Here is a 27429-nt window from a genome sequence, read left to right as displayed (position 1 = left end):
CCATACCGCTTTATTTAGAGCTGAAGATATATATAAAGATATTAATTCCTTACTTACTACTTCATCTTATTTTATTTTTTGTCTACCTTTATTTCTTTTTCCTTTTATACATATCAAATTATCCTGTAATACTAGTGCATCCATCAATGTATATTGTATATGTCCAAACTATCTAAATCATCCTTTCCTCAAACTTGTTCTCGATGGATTCTATCTTCATCTTTTTACTAACAATCTTATTTTTTATTCTATAATTTATTTTATTACCATACATCCATCTCAATATTTTCATTTCACTGTACTCATCTTGTGATATGATATTTTCTAACTGCGGAACATGCCATACCATAAAACACAGTTGGTCATATAGCCATCTTATAAAATTTCTTTTTAACTTAATAAATACCATTCAATCCTACAAATTCTCTTCAATCTCCCATTCCTTATAAATAATTGATTCTAAATACCAAAAAATAATCTCCCATTCTATAATTCTCCACATTTTTATCTCAAAAGGCAAAACCTTTAGGAGAAAAGGAGAGTTTTAGAAATAGGTTTCCAAAAGTGTTCTAGCACAAGCACATGAAATTCGTGCGTACCTCCTTTTGGATTGCCATCATTTTCAAATTAAATTTAATATTATAGCTTAACTTTTTTCCTTTTAAATGTTCTTAAAACTGCTGATTTCCTTTTAGGGGAAAAAAGAGAAAAGGTCTTAGCCAAACACCCTTTTTTTGGGTCCGCCCCTCCAATCCTTCTCAATATGAAATTCAAGATCTATTACGGAAACGTTTGCTGCTTAAACTCTACCGGTCACAGTTGCCTTCTCTCCTTTAATTTTTCCCCCTTCAACAAACCTTGTAACCTAATGTATCCACAATTGAAGAAAACATCCAAAAAAAAAAAGAAAAAGAAAGAAATGATTGTCTGCGTGCTAGGAAATTGACAATTACAGTAAAAATGTAATTATTATTTCAAATAGTTTTTGCACATTGAATGATGAAATTAAATGTACCTGAATAAATGACCCAACATTATGTATTGGCACTGTAACTCTCATTTCTATCATCTCACTAGATTCTCTTCCAATACAGACTGAATATTTTACTATACAGATCCAACCCATTCTAAAAAACTGCTTGCTGCCTAGCAGAATCGTACAGTGGTTCATTCTCTGATGATGACCGCTGTCGACATTCAACAGCTACATTCCTCATTTCTTCAAGAATAATGGTCATCCACAAATGACTCAATGTCAATGTTTTTCCAAGTCACCAAAAATCTTTACAGAACCTATGCTACACAGAATTACCATGTTAGCAGTATGTTGTTCTGAAAAGGGTGTCCCTGATTCAACGCTGGTTTGTGCTCAGCATGTCGACTTCTGTGTATGCAAAAATGTGGGTCTTGAATGCCCCATATCTGTAATGCATGTTTCTCACGAACAAAGACGTTAAAGGCATTATTTCATCCCAAAAGGAGCTCGGAGCAAGTGGATGCAGAACCTCAGTTTACAAATGAAAAATCAGTTGAAGAAATAAGGAGATCCGAGAACTTTCTTAAGGTCAAAGTTGCCCCGATCTGGCAAAGGAGGAAAACTTAAAGTCGGGAAGGACGTCTGGAAGTCCTCAAGCAACTGGATGGAAGCAGAGGCAAAATAAGAACATCAGAAATAAAGCATTGCAACTGATCTAACAGCAAAAAAAAAAAAAAAAAAGCGATCACTCTCTCTCTAATATGACACTAAATTATTCTTATTTTTTGTTGGATGCATAACATAGTAAGATAGACCAATAAATGAGAAAAAAGGAACAAGAACTTGGTTACAATGTGCTCACATTCTCAAGAATTGGAATGTTGTAAAGTTCCACAAATTGTTCTCTTAGGATTTGATTCATCCTGTCTACATCACAAGCATGCGTCCAGAATGAGTCATGCACCCCTGCAGCCAGAGTCCATTGCAGATTAATATAAAAAGGAAAACTAACAGCATGTAAGAGTCTGAAGCCAAATCTTAGCCAGGACTTCAGAGTAAGTTGTACAGTTTCTTTTTTATTTAAAACCATTAACCGAGACTTGGATCTCACAGATTTTTAGCATTTCATTTAGAAGAAACAAGTCCATGGTCATGTTTGGTCTTGTCTGCTTTTTAACAAGTCATTTGAAATAGTCACATTCATTTAAGTTCTTAAATAAAATGCACCTTCCCGTATATTTGGCGTTTTTGGTAATTTACACATAGAACTACCATTCTGGACGGGCTTACCATTCTTGAGAGACAAGAAGCAATCTCACAAGTTAAAAACTAGCTTTTATAGGACTTCCCAATCATTGTGGGTCTACATCAAGATTGGGCTTGAAGCTTGTATTCTTTAGGTAAATTCTATTCTATCTATGCCACATCAAGTTTACCCTTAAGTCATGCAGGTATGACAGGTATGGATCTGCAAGGGAGAAAACTAATTATAACATTAGAAAGATTTAATGCTTAGACATGTACCGCATCCAATAGTTGTACCCATGACCATGTAAAATAAGTTATGCTTGTGGAGAGTAAATTTGTTGACATTTCATAGGTCACACAATGAATCCATGTATTGTAAATGAGATAACAGTGGGCAGATCATAAAACAAGAAAGAATTGACTTACTAAATGCTGTAAGGGATAAAATATCTTTTTGGGAACCAATAAGTTTACCAAATAGCCATGCCAATAGATACCGCTGCTTTCTGCTTATATGAAAGAATTCACCACATGTTCTTTCACCATGTGCAGAATGGTAGAACAATTTCTATCTAGCTGTTTGGAAATCATCTTTTGCTTGACTTCCCAGAATCAGATCAGATTTGAGAGAGAGACAACATCTCTGTTTATTTTTGTTTCCTTTAACATAAGATTTCTTAGTTGGCCAGCCCCTTGAGAAGTAGTAAAGAGTTTTGCTGGGGAGAGGGCAGATTTGAATTTCTGATTGTGGAGATAAAAAAGGAAGACAAAGATGAGCGCTGTGCCCTCCTCACTTGTTCTATTTCTCTTTTTCTACTTCTTCAATTTTGATGTACTTGCTTCCAGAAGCTCTGATGTAAAAATTAGGAATTTCTAATAACATCTTGTTGCATGCCTTGCTGTTAGCATCCTACAAATTGTCATTCAGACGTTTTCTTTTCAGTTCACAACCCTCATCAGTCTTTTCCTCTTGAGCCTTGAACAACCTTATTCTGTTGTATACCAGCCATATTCTTGTATTTTTTCTGTTGCTGATGAAAGATCAGAAACACACCAATCCTCTACACCTTGATCACCCAGACGCCCTAGCCTTTTAACCTAGTTCTGAGTCTGGCTTCCAGGAGACAAAAGAATATATAGGACTGGTTTGGGAGGATAAAGCCACAGAAAACTAACTAAAATGATCCATGTGTAGCAAAGATTGAGGATTGCTCGACAAGAAAAGATGTTGATTGGTGTCAAAAATGTGGGAAATGGAGCAAAAGATAAACGGTAACAAGGAGCATGAAAAAGGATTGAGAAAAGCTACCAATGTTAGAAAATCTGGCCCTTAGCAGATAACCAAAAGAAGAATCCATTACTTTTAACCCCGAATAGTGGGGTTAAAGCTTCTTGGTGATAGTTACGGGTGTGAATATGACCTTTCTGTTTCAGCTAATACAGAAATCCACTGTTTCACTTACATATCTAATTAAACCATTCAAACAGCAAACTTGCTTGCATTGAAATCAAAATCAGACCTGCAAAGTGTAAACCAGCATTCTTGCAGGAAATGGCAGTCATCATCATATGTGAACCATCAAGAGAGTGTACAAAATTTGGAGGAAAAGCCGACTTCTGCCGCTTAACTGAAACCTGAAGCAAACATAGCATTGTTAAAAGAATCAAGCAAAACAACAAATGGCCCCACAGAAAGAGTATTTAAAGCTTACTGAGTGACCCTCCCGTTGCAATGCCAAGACCTGAAGGGAAGTTCTTATCTGCAACCATGATGAAAAATTTGAGATCAAAATCCCAGCAAAATCACTTCAAGCAAAATATAATGTTCATATTACCTTAGCCAAAACCATAATGTGATGAATATGACACCATCTAACTGGAGCTAGATAATCAAAAACTCAAAGGAACAACTTACCGCAAAAATCTTAAATGACTAATGCCTCTATGCCATTACAAAATTTAAAAGGACAAAAAAAAAAAGCAGCAGCTATGATTAGGTAATTTCATGGTATGATTATTTCCATAACAACCATGTTATGGGTGTTTAATTAACAAAAGATGGCTACCATGAAAAAAAATAAAAAAATACAAGATCAACTCATTTTTTCAATGTGTTTACATTATTTGACCTGCTAAAGATGATGGCTCTACAGGGCTTATCACAGCTACTGGTTGTTACTAACTGCCAAACCCTTGCAGCAACCTACTTTTATATGGGAAAAGAGTGAAAATTTATGAAAAAAATTAGATGAAATATGTCCAGCTGAAACTGTAAAAGGTCATTTCCCACATATACATATCTACAAAGAAGAGGGAGGATTTTTTTTTTTTCAAGGACTAGGACTGGTGGAATCCCAGGCCTCTTCTATCAACACGAGACCTTATGAACTCGACCAGCTGGCACCCTCTACTGCAAGTTGCATTAGTGTATCAGAAAGCTTTTATCAGAATATGACATGATGGCAATGCAAACTTTTGACATGATAAAAGAAGTATGACAATGAAGTAGTCAAGTATCAATATCAACATATGTTTCCATTAATATAAACATAACACCATAAAGCATGAATAAAAAGATCTGAGGAAAAAAAAAGCTGCCTAATGTCATGACTCATTGATTTGATTTAATTAACTGAACTTTAAAAAATCCAACTAAAAGTAAGCTGCTAAAAAAACAAAATATTTAAATGACTAAAACAGTAAAAACATTTCCATCAATATTGGAAAATCATAAGAGGAGAGATTCTAACTGACAATAGTAATGCCATAATAATACAGAATGCCAGGATTATTTTTATGTTCGTTAGGTCCTGAAATATTCAGTACAGTAGAGCTAAAGAACTCACAAGATGCCTTTCACAATTTTTATAAGGCTGAACAACTGGGAGGCCAAGAGGAGTCGTCCATCTCACAGGCTGATCCTCAGAAGCAATCACCTGTTCAAGTTGCAATATGACCACTAAGAGTACTGATACAAATCATTTCCATTTAAAAAAAAAATTAGAGTGGAAAGTAAATCTAAAAAGGTTAAATAACAATGCATGATAGGTTTCAGTTAGATAAGTTTATTGCTCTAATATTGTACTATGTGAAGCTAAGATTAACATTCTACTTTGGATACTAAGGGGCAGCCATGTTATGCAACAGCTAAAAACGGAGGGAAGAAAACACACCTTTGCACAATCGGCAAGCCATTTCATAATACTACGTGCAGCTTGGAACATCTCTCCCAAAGCATCTAATGTTACCTTTGCCAAATGTCACTTGTCAGAAAGCATTCTCAATTCTCTGATATAATTATTGGTCACAAAACTTGCACAGTATTTACTTCAAAACTATTAAATAAGCATCTACCTTAGCAGCATAGCATGATGCAGTAAAAAGCAACCTGTCATCCGTAATTAGTCCCTTCTCTTCCAGTCTCCTTTTGATCTGTTCACGAGCACCAACAAATGTAACACCATAGACTGATGTCATCACAGTCTGCTTTACTAGCTTCCTATCCACCTGAAAGCTACCAAGACCCGATAGTGTTCAATTGAATTTGTTAGAAATGTTAATAATGAAACACATGCAAGGGTTCAGATCGGTAGTAGGGTGGCATTTGATCATCAAAAGCTCTTAAAAAAACTAACCTGATCAACTAAGGCCTTGGCCAACAATGCTGTTGGATTAGTAGTAGGATCTCTTGCAGAGTCCTTTCTCATAATATCCATAACCCTTCAGTTTGCATAAACAACATTTCAGATCATCGTATCTTCAGGGGAATCTAAATACTAAAGAAAATTACATAGATTAGAACAGATAATCGACTAAAATAGATAATGCAACCACAAACTTGATCAGAACTATCTCAAAATGTAGGTTAAGAACAACTGATCTAATAATGACAGGTATGGTTTTATCTAGATATCATTTTACAATTTTTGGCCCAGCTGAGAACAGGCACTAAAAGTAATGTTGTAACATTAAATTGAGTATATATGTAGTATACCAAGATAAAAATATTACGACATATCGGGGGCCATATGAAAGGACAATGTGCCATCCAAATGAAGAAACAACATCAAATAGGAAAAAAGGAAAAAAAAATAATTCCCATAATCCCATGCTTTTGAATTGGTAGCTTTTAGGACTGATGTAGAAGAAAACATCTACTGAGTGGAGCAGATTTTTAGAAAAATACATGGGAGGTAAACTCTTTTGCTCACAGGTCATGTCACTTTAACAGAATATTCCTCACCTTCGAGGAGTTTTTTGTGCAGTGAAGCATGTTGGTGCAAATCCTAGCTTAAGATCCTCAAAGTTGAACAAGTTGCAGCTTTGGACCTCATTCACAGCCACTGGAAATGACTTGTTTTCAACAAACAGCCTCTTCCATTGAACAGTGGTCGATAATTTGAATAACATAAATAGATTGTTATATGTTTTTGTTTGGTGTTGGCTTGTGCGGGTCGGGGGTATGAGGGAAGGAGACAAATTATGGCTTTATAAAGACAAATATGTGCAAGAGTCACACTAATTTTATATTAATCTCTATTCCAACTTTGTAAAGTCTTACACATTAAAAGAATATGAAGAATGAAATACAGGTTCTCAATTGTGACACTAGGATTCCTTCAATACATGGAAACGACTCGTTTTCTCCAAAGCCTCTCCAAGTAGAGAATCACATACTAGAGTTTGTTACAAGGATGCCACATTCAAAGGGTTTTCCAGAGGATTACATCTTTTTTTGGCTGTTAAAGATTGCAAAGTCATCTTTGATAGCACACAAACAATTATAATCCCTCACTGCAAGAAATGAGTATAAATATTCTTCAACCTAGTAACTGTCCTGATAAACGTTGAACCAAAATCACACTATGCAGTCCAGCAATTACCTCTTGTTCCTGCTAGAACACATGGAAAACTATCATAGGCAATCTTAAGATTTGCTGTCTCAATACCAAACTCCGTACCATTACAATCCTATTATAGTGTCGGTATGCAGTACAATACGAGACGGCGAGGCATACCAAGTATCGATACAGTACAAGACTGTATACCAGTACAATACGGTGTGTTCAATATGGTACAGTACTGACTGGGATGGCAAACCTTGGGCAATCTTGTAGATATAGTATGCATAGTGATGTTGAAAGGATTTACATGTACCCCATAAATATGTTTGCCTTGTACTGTTTGTAAATGTTGTATGCAAGAGGACATGACATAATCATAGTATTGTTTTGAGTTTTGACTCTATCTGAAACAGCATTTATCATATGAAAGAAAAAAGAAAAACATGGTAGTCAAAAATCAACACACATTAGCCCATTGAACTAGGTTGAATGCCAAGATTCTGCAATAAATGCCCACAAAAATGAAAACAATGAACCAAACATAAAGAGAAAGAAGACATAAGAGAACTGCTTGATGGCTCTACAGCTTCTTAATCAGACAACAATCAAACTATACTAGAAAGGACTTATAGCACCGCTGATGCTAGCATTAATGCTACATTGGGCATAATAGCATTCCTGGCTACCCATAGGGCTAATTTTCCAGGCAACATGATTATCCTGAATAAATATGCATTTTAATGACCGGGCATCTTCACAATCATTTATGCAATGGTGCTAAGCTTGGTCACATAAACATGCATCACTACCTCCATTAAATCCTCAGATGCATCAAGGTCACCTCTTGATTACATGAAAAATACAAGATTGAATGCCTTCAAAAGAAGTAGAAAAACTAGCACACCCATCTACTGCAAACCATCAACCCAATATAAACACACTTCAGAAATACCCAAGCTTCATTGATGTCCTATTTTCATGATGTTCACTGCAAAATGCTAAACTTTTAGAAAATCTTTACCTTTTCTTCCAATTGAAACTATTATTCAAACAGGCATCCTTGTATGTATAAAAGCTAGATGGAGATTCATGGCCTTAAAATGGTAGAACAAATTTAGAAAATGAAAATTTACTACGGAGTACTAAAAAAATAACAAGATCTGCTGAGAGAGAGAGAGAGAGAGAGAGCATTTTGTAGGCATGGATGAATCTTCATTTCAATATGTCTCTGGCAAATCAAATGTAGTGTTTCTAGTACTTAAAACATAAATATTTATTTCCTGCTTTAGGTTTTAAACAACTGAAAGCATATACCTAGCAGCTATTCCTGAATAGACGTCCCCAGGTTTCTCTCCAGCAACTAAGTTGACAGCAGCTGCCTCCAGCTGAAACATTCAACAGCCGCAATAAGCAGGTTACGTACAGAATGATATGTAATATGCAAAGAAATTCTTAATAAATTCGTTCTTGAATGGGTTACACGAGATATGAAGCTTACTCAATCATTACATTAACCAAATATAGACGATGACAGCTTAAAGACTATTGCACCAACCAATCGTGCAGTGTCAGAGGCAAGGAGCATGATGTCCAAGGTACATATTCATACTAATAGACTAATTTTATACATAAACAATAATGAAGTCTTAGGCCAACTTTTTGTCTTCATGTCACATGCAATTGGTCCAAGTCAAGGTTTTATTCTGCTCAAGTGAGATTTTAGCTTGATGGGATTCTGATTTCCACGTTTTCACGGTTTAAGCTAAATTTGAAGTTGTTCAGATGCAATTGTGACCAAAGGAAAGAGCTGCCAACCTCTGATCCATCTGGTCAGTAATAGCATTTCCATCTGATGTCTCCAACATTCTGTTCAAGGGTGGCTATCCAAAAGGAAAAGTGGGGAGCGGCAGTGTAAGGAGTTAGGTTAAAGATAGAAAACCAAAAGGTGATTGCTCACATGTAAGAGTGCTTTGCACAGTCTAACTCACTCTCTTAATGCTAAAAAACATGGATCAACATAACCATCACCATCAAACCTTGTCCCAATTTGGGCTCAGTCTCATGAATTCTCACTCACCAATAATTCATGTCAAGGCCACCATCCAATGTTGCTCCAGTTCTCCTTGAATCCTTCCTCATGAACTCCATCCAATGCACTTGAGTCTCCTCTTCCTAAATCAATCAGCATAAATTGCAGTATCACTTCTACCAAAGCCTTCTCATGATCTCATAGTACATGACCATACCATCTTTAATAGTTCATTTTGTCCTCAATTAATGTAATCACTACAGCTGCTTTGATATATTTATTTTTTTCAGACAATCTTTCCTAGTTTAATTACACATCCATCTCAAAATTAATTTCTGTTGCATTCACCCATTCACCTATTTTCTTGCCATCACCATACAGAATGTTGAACCCTACAACTCCAGAGCCCAGATATTGTTATTGTTCTATATAAAACTATTTTATTCTTTGCATGTTTGGTTTAAGTTAAAGAAACAGTCCATCAAGAGTTCTTTCTGTAGTGGAATTATTCTCCCCTGTAGCTTGATCCTTGGCATGCTCACTTTTAAAAGAGCACTTGTAGCACCATTTTATAAGAAAGTCCATGGGACTCTTTAGTAACAGTATAATATAGCGGTCTCAAGATGACTTACAACCCTTTAGGTATATTTTAGTTATATGATTCTCAGGGTACATATGATGTACAAAATTTTATCTTGCAGTAACCTAATATATTCCTAAGCTTCCCCTCCATCCAGTAAGCTCGTTATGCAGTTATGCTTTGGCTGGCTAGTACAAACCACAGAGTCAAGATTGTTGATCACGTTGATTATGGTTAGCTTGTTCATACATTTTATTTTTCCTGGCTACATACTATTCATATTGTGCAAGAATTTACATAGGATGCTACAATTTTGTCTGGCACTTTACTTTGTAGTCCTAATCCTTGACACTTTCGTTCCACCATCATTCATGTACCTCTTAAGTAACTATTTCATCTATTATACTAAATTTTAGTGATGTGATCGTCACATTCATGAAAAAAACTTGCAGATTTACTGTCAGCTAAACAACGCACATATTTTGCTGTAAAAGCCATGCTTAAGTAGCTCTGAAATTGCTCTAGAGGTCCACATATCTTAAATACCATATAGCATGACAACAATCATATCGTATTTGATTACAGCGGATACTAAAGCAAGAGCACCTTGATACTCGGCATAAGAATCAAGTGTCCAACAGAGTTCCAGACACATTCCAAATTTCCTAACATATGCATGCTTTTTACAATCCAAAAGGACATAGTTGGCTAGTTAAACATCTTCTTAAATTAAAGAGAATTTAGGGATTTCATGCAGAACTATATTTAGAAAAGAACAATAAAAGCAGGTACTTTTTTTGGAAGTATCACAGATACTTTCTCATCAATAATGTTTGGCACTTGGCATTGTTGATGAGTTATCATTGCTTGGTCTTAAAGGCTTTTTTAGATAGGAAAGGTCAAAAAGCTTGGTTTAACTATTTAAACTGAAGCAAGCAAAAGCATGAAACTCCGAATTTAGAATGTCAAAGTGAATTCTGCAGTGTCATGACTCAGCATCTAAAAGTGTAGATGCTCTAAAAATGAGAAAGAGAAAAAAAAAAAAAAAATTATATGGTTAACCTTAACTTGAAGTTCCCTGTAACCATCAACAATTTCAATTACAATTAACAAATGATGCCAGTGATGATTCTAAACAAGGATTGGTTGAGGAGAAGAACAATAAGCTTACACTATCTCTTCCTAGAGCAGCATAATGCTGCAAACCATTGCACGAACCATCCTGAAAAAGTAACAGGATGGATTAGAGATAATTCATGTCACGAAAAATATATATAAAGCAACCAACAGCACGATAATACGGTAGTTAGAACATTTGATGGATAGTAGCACATCAAGTCTAACCAAGATAGATGGATGACAAGTGCGTCAACTTGCATGAGTTTGGAAACACATAACCAATAGAAATGAGATATCACAAAATGAAGACATCAGAAAAATCTTTGAACAAGTAAAATGCTTGTCAAAATATAAAGTAAAGTGCTTAACACAGCCACTATTATATTTCTACAATAGACCAAGAACATCCAGCCAACACTGAAGGTTTATAACATGTTTATTCATCAATATTTGGCTATCCAGAATAATGCAGAACTGTAGGTTTGAAAAGATAGGAGTTCATTGAATTATTTCCATGTCTTTACTGAATGTTGTATAATCGGTCAATCTTCAAGGACTGGCAGACTCACCCAAAGAAAAAGGCTAGTTTTGGTTAGGTCCTTAATAACCCAACAAATTTTGGGTCAAGTTAAACCCTTCCCAGACATGTAATACATTGGGTTCCAGTGGGGCATCTAGTCCCAATCAGATCCCCATCATTGGAAAAGGAGACTGAGAAGAAAAACTGGAAAGATGATGCCTACATCCTCCCCTTCCTTGACTTCCCATGTCTGCCCATCCAACCCTGCAACCACAAATCCATCGCTCTCTATTAAAAGCTAAAAGTAAATCCTAAAGCAAATAAGATATGAGAGAGAAATCAGGCCATGATTTGGGGATTAGGGAGAGAAGAGGCTGGGTCATGTGTTGGGGCTTAGGTGACAGAGATAGAAGGAGAAGGGCTGTGGGTTAGGTTGCAGAGAGAGAACGTTGGATACATGAGGAGTTGGAAGTCCAGAAAAGAATTTTAATTGTTTATATTTTTGTTTTGCACTCAAACTTTCTTTCATTTCTGTAGTCTAGCCAGTTAGACCTAGACGTGCATTTCATTGGCCAGGTTCAGTTAGAGCAATTTCTGACATCAGCCAAAGTTGACTTGAATCTAACCTGACCTCCACAATGCCAGCCTAATCAATAAGGCCAGACAGACAATGCATAAACATGGTGTACATTTGCCTCCAGCTTTATCCATTTCTCTCCTTCCAATCCTGTCTTATACCAACTCCTCTATCAAAGCAAGGTATATGGGTGGAACTCCTAACTAATTATCTTTATAACTTTCCTGAAAAAAAAAGTAAAATCCAAATCCATTTGACCCTTCTGCAAGAATGCAAGCACACTTCTCACTAGGGATTTCCTTAGCCACCAAGCACAGGTAAGACTGCATCAACATTTTCCAGTCCAAATCCTCAATTAGTATTGCTTTGATATTCCTTCAATAAACTGCACTATGATATGAACCATAGCATGGTTCGCCGAACCGGCCCAAACCGGGCCATTTGAGGCATTCTAAACCGTACTAGTGGCTAACCGATGTGGTTCGGTCGTTGGATTCGAAATGCCGGCGAAAACAAAGCAAGGAAGAAGAAAAGAGAGGAAGAGAGAGAGGGAAGGGAAGGAAAGGGGAAGGCCGGTGGTGGCCCACCGAGAAAGCTAGAGGGCCGATAAGACTCTGGATCTCTGCGGTCCTCTATGATAGATTGAGAAGAGAGAGAGAGAGATAGAGGCGAAGGGAGAGAGAGGAGAAAAGGGAAGGCAGTGGGGAGGCCGCTAGAGGGCCATCGAGTGGCCGTCCGACAGACCAGAACCCCATCACGGCCGTCAAGGTTTGAAACAAAGGCTTTGTCCCTATTTCATCAGATTTTTTAAAAAATCCGACATATGGTGAAGCCGACAATGGGTTTATCGGCTTCACTTATCGGATTTTTTAAAAAATTCAGTGAAGCCCCAGTGTTGAACCCTACGGCAACTACAAGGGGGTTTTAAGCTGCCCAGCAGCCACCTAACGGCCCTCCAATAGCATTCCCACCACCTTCGCCTCCCTTCTCTCCCCTCCCCCCCTCTTTCTTCTTAGTTTCTCTCATGGAGGATCATGGAGCCTGGGAGGTCTCGGCAACCCTCTAATAGCCACCGCAAGCATCTCTACCAGCCATCCGTTTCTTCCCTCTCTCTCCCTCCCTCCCGCTCTCTCTTTTTCTTCCCAATTCATCCCCCATTTTCATGTCAGTTCGGATCTGGTACGATCTGGTATGAGGACGTACCGGCTCATATAGCTGGCCGGCCAACCGATCGGCACGGGATCTGGTTCCAAGTCAACAATCCTTGAACTATAATTTGTCACACACCAATTCAATTTTATGACAACCTTACATGTCTTTGTCCAATTTCTTTAACATGGAATATTGCTATGAGATAATAACTAACAATATGAAAAAAATGTAGTTCTACTTATGGATAAAGTGTTCCTCTTCAACTTTTACCACTCATGGATGTTGTCACATGACTCATGTTGCCCAGATATCAGATTCAAGAACCACCCACACAAATGACATCACCGAAACTATTCGTGGTGGAAAAAAAAAAAAACATGAAAACATGGCACATATCATCTAATATTTCTTAAATTTCAGCTACATGAGGGCCAACTATGGATTCCAATAATTCACCTAACGAGGCCAGTTTCTCACTGTAAGTAGTTGTTTAGCAGGATCCAAAATGTATCAACAATTTATTGATATGCATCTTTTAATGAATAATTTGTCTCCAGGCTAACCAAGCAATACATATCAGCAAGTTGTTATTCCATTCAAAAGTATTTACGTAATCCTTTTTATATAATAGGATTGAATGGTCACCTGATGAATGGGTATGTGGGAGATGGCCTCAGTTGGTGATGAGCTTTTTAAGGCATCAGATAGATTAATACATGCAGCTAAGCACTGGAAAGGATCTTCAGCATTTAACCACCAGCGGTCCCCTTCAATGGGATTCGCTGCTGAATCAAATATATCATGTAAATGATTCTCAACAAATGCCAACCTCCCATCATACGAAAGCTTTCCAACACCTCCACCATATAAGTTTGCCAAATGTATTTTCAGCCACCGTAAGCCAGACTTCCCCAGTGGCCTTCCTTCAGCAAACTCCAGAATTCCTCGACAAAGATCAGAGCTTAAATGATTTAAGTGTGAATGCATAGGGTAGGCCCGGCCACGGAAATCTAGATTATGAGGATAATAAAATCCTTCCTCATCCCTCATTTTACGGGCTACCTGTTCCAAAAGAGTGATACAGATAAACTCAAAAACTGAAAAACAAGAGAGTAGATTTATGAAAAATCAAAATGGCAAACTATAACACAAGAGATGGGGTAAAAAATCTTACCGAAAGTTTAAGTTCCGTATCACATCGCTGAGCATGCATCTCATTATTAGCCTTTTTCACTTTCCTTACCCTCCATCTCCATTTTCTAATCTCAACAGAATCCTCCGAGTCAGATCTTTCTGGTACAGGAATCTATGACCCAAGCCAAAAAAAAAGAGAGAATATATAACACATGAAAGAAACAAATAACTGGTGTATGAACCAGCATTCAAGGAAAAAGAATCAAAACATTTGATTACTAAATAAAATATATCCATTTCTACTCACATCTACACGGTCAACCAGACCTGCAATACCTCCTCCTTTACTCCAGATACCCTCTACGACATCAAGTATTGGTCTATTTACTCTCCATTTGGTGCTTCCAAGGATATCCAGTGCCTGTACAAAATGACACCATGCCATAACTCCAGGGTAACTACAAATTACAAGAGAAAGTTAACAAAAACCAGGTAGTAAAAACTGTTCTTTTTACTTTTTTTTCACTCCAAAAGAAAAATTCCCCCAATTTCAATTCACAGGCAGGCATTCAAGAAGCAAAGGACGAAGCATACAAGCTGAAGGTTATAAGCATAGAGAATTTAACAAAGAGATATTGCAGTCACACCTAACAATGACCAATGTAAGAAAGAAGAGCTCAGCATCAATCATATAAAAGTAGGACAAATCTCTGCACATGTTCAAAAGTCAAAAGCATAATAAATTAAAAACTCAACATTGAAATTCAGATGATAACTCTATCCAGAATCTGCAACAGACAAGCAAAAAAAAAAAGACACTATCAGAAAAATCCAACCGCAAAAGTTAAAACTCTTAATGCATTTCCTAGCTTTAAATTACAAACATAAGGCAATGGTACAATGGTTTGCTGCAGAAACTTCTATTATTGTTTTAAAAAGGTTGTAGCCAGGAACCCTTTTCTTCACTCTGTATCCCCTTTCACATTCTGCTTGCAACCACTTACTGGAAAACATATAAGAAGATAAAAAGGTATTGCACCAACTTCCCAGCTTCACAAGATTTACCCAATTCTTTAACATGTGATTTTCTGGAACTGTACTCTTCATGTAGACATGATGGTGGATGTCTACAAATCTGAAAACAAAGACGAAAGGCAATTTGGGTATTATCTGCCATGCAGAAATTATTGTAGATTTAATCTATCCATTTTGCAGCTTTAATTTGCAGTTATTATGAGGTGTCCATATGTTAGACAGTTGATATGGCACATCTCACGTGAGAACTTATATGCTTATACAGCATTCATTGGTGACACATTGAGATATTTGGACCTGGCAGGCATAGTTTGGACATCAAAAACAAAGAATGAAGTTAATTGTGCCTCAATCCACTTCAAGAAGAGTTGCAAAAATTCAAAATCAGGGTCAGAAAATAAGGATTGGTTAGAGATAAAGTTGGGGCATGTATCCAGAATTTCAGCTAATTGGACCGAAAAATCTGGGTTATCTAGCAACAATAAGAACTCAGGATGAAGAAGACACCTAATGCCTAGCAATTAATAAAGGAGTGGCAAGGTCCAAAGAGAACTTTGTGAAGATGTACTTGCCTGCATTAATGCCAAATAGCATAAATGACTTGAAAACATGAGAAATTGCAATTATCAGTGATTTCAAAGAAATCGTGCAATTAGCTAGCAATGTTCCAGCAATCTGATGTCAGACCAGATTGTCCTTGAAATGATGATTCAGACTAACAACAAGCTAAAATGTCTTGGCATCATTTTAATGGTTGGTTGGCATGGGACGGCAGGCTTGTAGTGAGTCTGCACCGAACAATGGAGAAGAGATATAATATCATGAAGAACAATTCTTGACAATCAAAATCTGAAGGCAAAGATCAATAATTAATTGGTTCATGATATATAAAAGGTCACTAAAGCTCTCAATATGACTCTGGAAGAAAACCTGCCAGATATAATCCCCATGATAACTTGAGGATCAAGTGTTGGATGGTCAGAAACGTCCTATAGATTCCCTAACAGTAGCACAATAAATAGTAACAGCTGGTGAATATCCCCTCACATGTGGTAGTCAGTACTATAGGCATACCATAATATATATGAATATGGATGTTGAAGTGGCATTGTTAACATTATTAGATACAATTTATCATTTACAGCTTTGAAATGATATCTTTTTTTCCTCATCTTCACATCTTTAGAGACTATGATTCCTAAGGAAAGTCTTCGGGAAAACATGCATATTTGCAGGCAAGCATTTCACACATTTATATATACAGTGAAAATTGAGTATTTAGAACCACACTACATGTTCTTGTTACATCATTTGCCTAGATAAATTCCTCAAGTGCCAGATTCCTGAATTATTGAACATATTCCTTAACAGATGTTTTAAACAAGGGCAAGATCAAGCTAGTCGAAAAGCAAATGTTGAAAAAGACAACAGTGCAGAAATTCATGATAACTCAAAAGTAGCCATCAGACTGTCAAAAACTCAATATATCTAGACCTTGAATACTTTCTGCAGCTGTTTTCTTGGAACACTTTTAATTGCATCTTGCTGATCCTTTGCTCCATGTGTGCGCATAACATAGGAGGGTAAGAACAGATGTCCACCTTTGTCATACCTTAAAAGGAAAAGAGTTCATATAAATACAAACAAATAATTAGGTTAAAGAAAAAAAAATTAGCCAAAATAGCATATTAAGCATGCAAATTAAATAAATGCTCCAATGAATAAGAGAAAATCATAAGGCCATGATAATCTCCTGGATCAGATTGCCTCGTCAATTTTGTGGTAGGAAAACAAGTAATGCTGTGGTAGAGAACAGCATGTTGAGACTGATTAATAGAACAAGGGTAGAAAATAGCTATAAATGTTACAGCTTTGTTTCACACAGCAGTGCTTGCATTTAAATCATACCCTTTCCAATTTTTTGGTGGTATCAACATTGGCAGGTAAGGGATCACCACATGCCTCGCCTACAAAAACACAAAACGGAAATGAAAATAAAAACTAGAAGGCAGAAATATATATATATATATATATATATATATATATATATATATATTCTGCAACCAACCTACATGAAAATGACAAGCATTGTGGATAACCAGAATCGTGGTGCGTCTTCCCAAATAAAACATTACGTCTTGACAAACTTAATCTTCTTATAGAGCAGTCAGGCAGAGTATGCATATATAATATAAAAATAGCAAATGGTACAAATTCTGTGGTGACTTTAGTTTAACTGACCCGGACAGTTTGGTACTGAGACATCTCTAGAAATATTAATTACAGCGAAGGTTTTCAAATTGCAGACTATAATACGAGACAACATCTAATACAAACAACATCTAATACAATTCAAAATTAAAAAATGCAGCTAAACCATACCTTTCAAGTTATCCCTAAGAAAAATAACATAGATCAGAGAGAGAGAGAAAGAGAGAGAAGAGTTGGAAATGGACCCGGTTCAATGTTAAACAAGGCAGCTAAACCATACCCTTCAAGCTATCCCTTAGAAATTTAACATAGATCAGAGAAAGAGAGAAAAAGAGAAGAGTAGAGATGGAAATGGGCCCGGTTCAATGTTAAACAAGGCAGCTAGACCATACTTTCAAGGTAACCCTAAGAAACCTAACGTAGACCAAAGAGAGAGAGAGAGCAGGGCTGGAAATGGGCTTGGGCTGGCCCATTCGCCACTGGTTTTGGGCCCAGCCTGGAAAAACTCAAGTCCAGCTTTGGACTTGGAATCCAAGGCCCGATGAAAGTTAGGCCATGTTCAGGTCCAATGTTAACCCGGACTAACTCCTAGCTAGACTCCTGGTCCAATGTCTTCTCACCCAAAAATATCTTCACCTCCCACCCTCTTTGTCCCATCCCAGCACTTGGTTACACCCACCCCTCTCCCCCATACCAACCTACCCAAAACCCTACTAGTCGCGCTCTCTCCCACAATCTCCCCCACCCCCCCTCTTTCCCCAACCAATCCACTCACCCATGATCTCCTCTCTCTCACACACACACCCCAATAGAACCCCTCCCCACTCTCTCGCCCACATTTTCCTCTCTCCCCACCCAATTCCCTTCCCCCCTCTCCCCACCCATCCCCATGATCTCCTCTCTCTTTCTCTCCTCCCATGCCTGATCACTTCTCCATCCCCCTTCCTTAACTCCATAGGGAACAGGACCTCATGAGTCATGCCAGAGACCCAAACCACACGAAATACCTCTCCCTCTCACCCTCTAACAAGACTAAATCGGTTCAGGCCCATTTGGGCACTGGGTTTGGTCTCAGGTTCAAGCTCAGATCTGACCTTCTAAAAAAAAAAAAGGGACTTAGACTTGGTCAAAAGCCAAAAATTTTTTCAGGGTCAAGTCTGGCCATGAGTGGTAGGAAAACCCAATCCAGTCTAGCCTAGTTCCAAGCCTAGAGAAGAGAGAAATTAAAACTTACTGTGCTGTCGAGCCCCTTTTGGACTAACGGATCACATTCTATCACTCCATATTTATTTCTCAATTTCCTGGCAAGACATACAAAATTTTGAAATTAGAGACCATCCAAATTATCAATTGATGATAGGAAAACAAACCACTTTCATACCCATCTTCCTTAGCAACAGCTTTGAAGGAGTGTCTAAAAGCAGGTCGAATATCAGGCAAACTATCTATTAACTGCTTAGGTGGTGATTGTACAAATGCTGATTCTATCAATAATTCTATCAAACGACTTCCCAACTGCAGAAATAGAATGGAAACAACCATTTTTTTCAGAAAAGAAACAAAAAAATCTATGGCATATATTAGCAGAAGAGAAGATAAAAATTTAATAAAACCTTAGCTTGGGCATCTCGACCCCAAGAATCCAGCTCAATCTCATTCTTCACTAGCTTCTGCACCTCAATCAGCTTCTTCATTTTAATTAATTTCGTCACTTTTTTCCGAAGATTCCCCTGCCCTTGGTTTAAGATCACATCTTTTTCTTCTTGATTTTTTCTCCTTCCCGGTCTCTTAGTCTTCTCAAGATAAGTATGGATTTTAAACTAAAAGTTGAATAATGAAACAATCTTAGATCAACAATAAACTGAAAGCAACAATAAACTACCAAATTAAACATAAGTACAAATAAGAGAATAAGCTAATATTTGTGAATGAAAAGAAAAAGTGAACTGTAAGTAAACTTTATCAAGATAAAGATGAACATAAATATAGCATGAGAGCAAAGACAATAACAGCAAACTTGACAATTATCTTAACACGATATCCATATGCCATAATATAAGATATTACTAAATATGTATTTCTCATTCATGAAATTCTATAACAATTTGAGCATGGAATCCTACATAGCCCCTTTTCATCAAAGTTTTGGAACACATCAATCCAATGACTTGCTAAGGAACATGTTATTTGCATGATGTTGAACTAGATATAAGGCTTAAGGTGCAGATAGTTGATTCGATGGGAGAGATGCCCGTACCAATTTGGACATTACAATCCAAGATTCACCTACTAGCACCGAGGATCATACTGGCCAGCTACTAGTTTGGTATGGTATCAATGTGCACCATACCAACCAAAGATATGCAGAACCTGGAGGGAATGGGAGTGATAGGCAAAGAGAGGGAGAGGGAGAGGGAGAGGGGGGGGGAGAGGGAGGGGGAGAGTGAGAGAGGGAGAGAGGTAGAGATACCTATCAACAATATCATTGCCAACAGTGGCAAAAAGTCAAAACTCTAGAATCAAGGATCTCAACAAGTGAATGATCATGTGTTAGAGGCTCACACAAGGCAAGTGCAATCAAGCGAGAACTAGGTTGTTTTTCCTTTTAAGATAATTGGGCCAATTTGGCCCTTGAACCAAGTCGAACTGCTTCTAGTTCCACGTGATTCCAAGTGGTTCAGGTCAATTCGCACCAATTCCCAGACCAAACTGCCAAACCAACCCGATTCCATATTGGTTCAGTAAGATACACCCCTTACCAAGCTGTTCAGGTCGATTTGGCACACATTGTTACAATCAAATATTCAAATTGCTGAATAGATCAGCAAGAGTGCATGCTTAAATTCTAAAAGAAAATGTCAAAGTTTTCTTCTGTCCATCTCTCATTACCTAGCATACGAGGTTTACCCTCTCAACTTCTTCCACAAAAAGTTGGTTAATCTATCACTAGATACACTTCACATTACCCTACTTACCCTACTACCACTGTTGTTGAAATGAGACTGCTAGCCCTCTATTAGCAAAAACTTCTAGAAGCCACTTCTATAAGCTAGCAATAGTTTCTTATGCAGCATCAAAATTTCCTTGCATGAGTTCTTATTGGAGTTCTGAGCCTAAAAAATTGAGTTCTCACACTGTAAAAATTATTCCTGTACCTTTTGGGCTGAGGTTGAGGTATCTCATTTCACATATCTGTACATACACATGTAAATAGCTTTTAGATCATTCAAAATTCGATCAAGCAACACTAAGGATCCTAATATTATGGGTTTTCCTCCATGAGAATAGAAATTTTAATTGGATGCTTCTGGGAGCATCAAGGTTTGGAATCTAAGACTATGCATTCATTGCATATTTGTATTTGGTATATAACCTATAGTTTAATGGATAATATCATAACAAAATTTTGGGCAAGGATTGCATTATACTTGCATAGTGGAAATCTTGATTCATGAATAAGCCTAAGACTTATTATTAAGTTACGAGTTTGATATGCACAAGACGGATAACCTAAAGTTTGAGAACTAATCCATAATCAAAGCTTGGGTAAGGGTTATGTGCATCACTAGATAACCTGATATAACAAAATACAACTACAGACAATATTTTTAAATGGTTTAGAGCCCGCACTTATCACTTATGTAGGTTGGACACTTGGACTCAAGTCTCCCTAAGTGTGCAAATGGATTTCCAACCACCCATCTACTGTAGCCTAACCTCTATCCTCAACTTCCTTGAGAGCTCATTGCAAATCAAGCATGTCAGCTAGCACTAGAACTAGGTTGTGAAGTCCTTCATAATTGAAATTTCAGACAACTTGAACTTATAGTAATTTGAAATTTATTTATGTCAACAGCTAAATAATGATGGGCACTAAATTGTCATTCCAAACATCAAGCGAATGGATTAATTTGGAACATACAAGAACTCCCTTGATATTGAATGTGAATATTCTAGTAATGTAATATGAGAATGGTGAACAGATGGTAATGTAGAGGTATTAATGGGCTGGCTCGGTCCTAAGCCTGAAGCAAGCCAAGGTTTAAATCCCAGGCACAAGTGCAGCCTGGATCTAGCCCAGGGATACCAAGTTCGAGCCCTTGATATGCTTTCAAGCCGAGCTGGGTGGAAAACCAAACATCACTTAATATTTACCATATTCTCAGCCTGATCTGACACGAATTTTTACCATATTCTCAATTTTCAAGCCAGAGCCCAACATGTGGCCAAAACGTGAGCTGAAAATAATTTTTCAGGGTCAGGACTTGGGTCTTACAGGCCATTCAGGCTAGCCAGCTCATTGACAGCTTTAAGATGTGTATGTTACCTATGATTCTAACTGCTTGATATGAACAAGAACATGTTGCCGAGATCAAATTCCATCATAGTATATGTTCATAGTCTCATTTAATGAAGAAGACTAATAGGATATTAAATACACACTAGTGCTAATTAAATTTATGCTGTAATAACTGAATATTCTTAGAAGTTGAACAAAATTGTGCATACAAATTTTAAGTTGCCATATGGTTAGCCATTTCCACCAGCAAGGAATCAATATTTCATAACAATAATTCAATCATGCAGTGGTGAAGGTCACAATACGTAAGCTTCAACATACATAAATGAGAGTAAAGAGCTGACATATTGATAGAACCATCTCAAGTTAGTTGCCAAAAATATTGCATGAATAGAGGAGAATACACTTAAGCGAATACCTAGGATGATTATGTCTCCAAGAACCTAAATAACAAGGAAGAGCTTAATAACTTTTAGGTATTAGATGACTTAAGGGAGCAAAATCCTAATTCAATAAACATCCTTTAGAGAGTGCATTTACTAACAAAAATTCCAATTTGGAGTTCAGATTTTTGAGATGGCTGAAGAAAGTCAAGATTTTTAATATTGCAAATGTATTTTGAGATGCATAGAAAGAACAATCCATAGCAAACTGTAAAAATCAAGGTGCAACTATGACATCTAGGTAAGCCTAGATGACCATATCATGTGCATTCTTACTACTGGTTGGGTTATATTTTTAAGATATTCTCAAAGCAATGTAGTCATCTTCCTTTGCACTTCTTCTCATCAGCATATTTTTGATATATAGTATGGTTTATTCATCATTCTCGGGGTGAACTCTCTGTCCCTAAATGTACGATAAATATTGAGTTCAGGGCCTCGTAGTTGCCTAACATGTAGTATCTACATCAGACACCATATAATTTTATGTTCGATCATATATTATGTGTACTCTTCCACTATGTTGTCCTGTCGATTGTGGAGATACAAAGCTTAAAGGTTGCTTTAACTACAATAACAGTATCTATTGACCATGAAAATATTAGTTTACTTTTTAAATGACTGTCCCTAAGCAATAATTTTGTTTCCTTGATTCTATCATGCAAATGAATACACAGATAAACTACCAAATGAAAGACAGAGTGTAAGCATGAACTTACTCTCCGTGAGTGTTGTTCAATTGTGAACACTTTTCAGCTCGGGAGATGAAAGGAAATATCAACAGCTGTACAGCCATCAAATGGCTGCCAGCTGTTGAAGGTCTTCTAATGATCCATATAAAAGATATAGAAGAACTTCTTCATAGGTTTACCCAGCACCTTCCCTTGTTTTGAATTATATATGTGTGAAATAGAAAAAAGCCTGTTGATTTTTAGGTCCCAAGGGAGATCATGAAATAATTATCACTTGCTGATCCACCTTCTGACTCGCCATATCAAGACAACACTCAACTAGACCTTTCCAAAAGGTCTCCAAATGCCAGGCTTGGCTTCCATTTAGCCTTACAATGTTTAGATATAGGATCAGAACTGATCAACATCTTTCCCAAAATATATGAAAGAGAGGAAGGCAAAAGGAAAATGAAGAACAACTAAACATTTTGAAGAACAAGAGCATACACTGTGCTGACTACAATAGCAAGAAGTGGAAAGTAGGAGAACAAACAATAATAAATAAATCGTTCAAACTAACATCAGCTCAAACTTTCTACTAAATATCTCCTGCCAGGACAAGGCATGCCTTCAAACGAAATGTCTGTAAAGGGGAAGGTGGGGTGGGGCGCACGTAGAAAGCATATTACTTTTCTTCATGCTTTTAAGGAATTTTTTGACCTAAACTCAACTTGTACGTAGCGTAGCTAGCAATCAATAGACCTACGGCTATGATTAGAATTTTGCGTGCATCAAATCCACCAGAACTACAAACTATGCGACTGTAAAAGAGAAGGGTCAATTGTTAAATTAGCTGAAACCTTGTTAAGCAAATCACCTTCACTCACCTCATGTTCTATAGCCTCCCCAATATGAATTGCAGCTTGAACAACCCGCACACACCCCTCCTCTTGGCCTGTCATCAGCAGCCCCATCATCTTATGCATCACGATGACCGCCATTTTATCGGCCGGCAAAAGCCCAATATGCAGAGCATATGCCGCCTTCTGCCTCTTTGTCTTCTGTAGCATTTGCTCCTTCTCAATGGCATCTCTCAGTGGCTCGAACCAGCCCAAAAAGAGTGACTTCACATAAGGCAAGCATGGGGCCAGCTTCTTCTCAAGCATCACCCTCTCCAGTTCTTTGTACTCCGCCGCCGCCCTCTCCCACGCCTCCGTCTCCGCCTTAATCTGCCTTCTCCTTAAAGCATTATACGTCTTTCTTTCTTCTCGACAAGAATCCGATGTCGCGATCTTCGCCGGAGCATCGAACTCAGTGGACAAAATGGGGGAAAACCAGTCCGGATCTTCGCAAAAATCCATCTTTAAGCTTTTTCTAGGGAAATCAGGAGAGAACCCGTACCCGAGCCAGGGAAACTTCATCGGCTCATCGACGTACTCCACAATATCATCATCGATGGCAGGTTCTAGCAAAAGTGAGGATTGGGGGGTTCCCAATTGAGAGAAAGCCACCGGAAACGAGTCCTCCGACTCCGGCCGTTCCGGGCCAAGAGGGAAGGAGGAAGAATGGAACGAGCTGAAGGACACCCATCCGGAAAGTGGGCGAGGAGAGGTCGAATGGAAGGGAAAAGGGGAATTAGCCAGGGGATTCTTGGATGGTTTCCCTCGTCCTCTTCTTCTCCAGAGCTCGTCGGTTTGCCATAAGGGGATTGGGAGAGAGGAAACGGAGAAAGCCAGAGTTTCGGAACGAGGGAGAGAGCTGGCTTTGGATTGGAGCGGTAGAGAAGCGAATGGATAGAGTGGTAAAACCACCGATAAACCCCTAATCGGCGGCTACTTGGGAGCTTTTATATCTCGGTCTCCAACCAATGTTTTCTTGCGGCAGCAAGTCGTGGATGGCGGTGGAAACGCTCAATGTCATGGGATATTTTTGATAAACTCCGGTTCCCGAACGGCTGCCGTCCAGAGGTTTTGGGGGCATTGTCTCAATGATTTTTTTTGTTTTTTCATGCATAGATCTTATGTGTAAAACCTTTGGACGGGACTGTAGAAACCATTCACTTGAATTAGTATGTTTGTAATTTTCAAAATAAACTTGAAAGAGAGATCGTTTGGATTCAAAGAATTATCATCTTACTTCATATTTATATTTTTATAATTTAGAATTTAATTTGAAAGAGAAACATTGTTTTATATTCAATGAATCTTTATGTCCTATCACCCAAAAAAAAAAAAAAAATCATTATGTCCCAACGAACCAATGGAGTAGAGCTGGGCGCAGAGTCTGAATTTTATGTAAATATATATTTAATTTTACATCAATTTTATATGCTAAAAATATCTTAAATACTTAGTAAGATTAAAGAATAAAAAAATTATCTATCAATTCTTAATTTGATCCAAAATTATTATTAAACTTCTAAAATTTTTAGTTAGAATAAAACGTCTCTAGACTGTTAATAACTTATTTTTGGATCTCTATCGGAGGGAAAGATTAACCCTCATCTCCAATCTCTCGTCCCCAACTCCATCCTCTTCTCCTTCTCATGCTCCAGCGCCATCAACTGTGACCTCGACAGCACCGCCATCTGGCCACCCTGGCGCACGCGGCCGTCGCCCTCCCTTTTTTCTCCACCTCTACCAACAGCCAACAGCGAAAATTTCTCAATATGCCCTCTCTTTTTCCTGTTCTCCTTCTCATTTTTCTTCTTTTTCCTCTAGTCTCTCCCTCTAAAGGTCCGAACCGGTGACGATGATAATTGCTTCTTTTTCTCCCTCATCCTAAGCTTCACATGGTCCAGTTTATCCCTATTTTGTGGTTTCAAAATACTGTCACTCATCTTTAAACCATGAAAAAATTATATAAAGCTAGAAGAAAAAGAGATGAAGGTATGTAACTGGAAGTTGGATTTGCAAATAAAAATAAAATATGTGTAATTATTACGATAAAATATGTAACTAAAAATTTTTAACTGTATATCGATTTATTATCATTATATTTTGGATATTATTGCATGCTCTAAATATAACAAACATCTTATTTAGTTATTTGATGTATTTATTTTATGACAAGAAATGGCTGTATTGACTCGAAATACTGCTAGAAGAAGGAGATATAAAGAGAAAAAAGAGAAAAGTAGGGAGGTAACGTATTAGATTGAATTAGCTGCATATTTAATAGAGAAGTTATATGGATTGCTAATTTAGTTATGTAAGTATTTACTTGGTTACATATATATCGGTTATAGTCACCTGTATTTATACTTCGATTACAGAATTCACTTGTTAAGTTTGGTTGCATAGAGTCCTGATTATATATGTTGGAAAATATATCTCAAAGTCAATCATCAACCTGTTGATGGTTGTGCTATTTGAAGAACTTGTATATGAATTAAATAATAAAATATTTATTTGATATTTTTCATCATAAGCTTGTACATCTTCTATATCAAACTTCTGTGTTATGATGAAAGTCTTTAGGACTATTTTAAATCGATAAAAGAGGATTTATCGTTTAGTTCTTAAATAAGTTCGTGACTAAATGATATACTATTACTAGGATAATAAGCATATCAAGTGTAGGTCGTTGTATGCCATATAGGTTGGTTATCCTCTTAACCAAGGAGCATGGAGATGCTGGTATGGCATGCAGGTGAAATCTAAGAGTATATTTCACTGAACGTAACCAACTCTGAAGTACTCTACTGTCAAGAGTCACTCCGAAGGGATATGGATATAAGTGTCCCTCCGACCTGAGATCACCACGATGACTTGCAAGCAACTCACTGTGCTTTGGTGTTAGACTACCTGAATTTCTAATTCAGGAGCGGAAGGTTTCTGAGCACAGTCAGTACTTGTGAAGTCAGTGCGTGAGTCAAGATGAAATTGATCACTCCACGAGATTGGAGAGAATACTTTGTGTTTCAATTTAGTAAGATCTTGATCAAGACAATCCTTGTAAGGAGTCACAGGATTTATCAGATTGAGACACATAATGGATGTACTATTAAGAGTTGACAGTTTAAACTTTAAGTTATCCTAGCATCAAAGATGAAAGAGATGAGTTATATTGTAACTATATCCAAATAGGTTCTTGAGTGTTGCTTTACATACATTCAACCTCTTCGGACGTCGAATACCATTGCTAGATGGTTACTCCGATTGATACAGGAATCAGTTCTTGTGCTACTGGTTTATGTTGGGAATAGTATCCCAAAGCCAATCGTCAGCCTGTTGATGGTTGTACTCATTTTTGTACATAAATTATGAATTAATAAAAATTATTTTGATATTTTTCATCACAAAATATTTCATCTTTTAATGAACTCCTTTGTTATGGTGAAGTCCTTAGGACTATTTAGACTCGACAAAGGAGGATTTGTCGTTTAGTCCTTAAATCTGTTCGCGACCAAATGATACGTTGTTACCAAGGATGACAATGTTTATCAAGCATAGGTCGTTGTGTGCCATATAGGTTGGTTGTCCTCTTAACCAATGAGTGTGGAGACACTGGTATGGCATACAGGTGAGATATAAGGGTACATCTGCACTGAACGTGACCAACTCTGGAGCTATTTCTGCTGTCAAGATT

General features: G+C 37.4%; 1 protein-coding gene across 4 annotated transcripts; it reads right to left on the bottom strand.

Annotated features, from left to right (window-relative positions):
• Positions 1–949: 949 nt before the first annotated feature.
• LOC105032012 (DNA-directed RNA polymerase 3B, chloroplastic) lies at positions 950–24764 on the bottom strand. Of its 4 annotated transcripts, XR_829713.4 has the most exons (20): positions 23727–24759; positions 19039–19245; positions 18807–18940; positions 18660–18726; positions 17123–17181; positions 16709–16826; positions 14487–14600; positions 14220–14351; positions 13691–14107; positions 10849–10899; positions 8383–8453; positions 5860–5944; positions 5579–5731; positions 5398–5472; positions 5071–5160; positions 3937–3984; positions 3745–3859; positions 1839–1942; positions 1313–1636; positions 950–1219 (listed from the first exon to the last, which is right to left on the bottom strand). XR_829713.4 is itself a non-coding variant. In XM_010906331.4 (19 exons), exons 1-19 carry the CDS (start codon positions 24258–24260, stop codon positions 1526–1528), a joined length of 2685 nt encoding a protein of 894 aa, XP_010904633.1. In that variant the 5' UTR covers positions 24261–24759; the 3' UTR covers positions 950–1525. The 4 variants fall into 4 exon arrangements, 2 of the variants coding, with proteins under 2 accessions (XP_010904633.1, XP_073112696.1); XM_010906331.4 differs by having other exon boundaries at positions 950–1636; XM_073256595.1 differs by lacking the exons at positions 18660–18726; positions 18807–18940 and having other exon boundaries at positions 950–1636; positions 23727–24761.
• Positions 24765–27429: the final 2665 nt, after the last annotated feature.

This window comes from Elaeis guineensis, chromosome 1, assembly GCF_000442705.2.
Source record: "Elaeis guineensis isolate ETL-2024a chromosome 1, EG11, whole genome shotgun sequence".
Classification (NCBI taxonomy): Eukaryota; Viridiplantae; Streptophyta; class Magnoliopsida; order Arecales; family Arecaceae; genus Elaeis; species Elaeis guineensis.
Note: the sequence above shows the minus strand (reverse complement) of the source record. Positions and strands in the feature narration are given on the sequence as shown.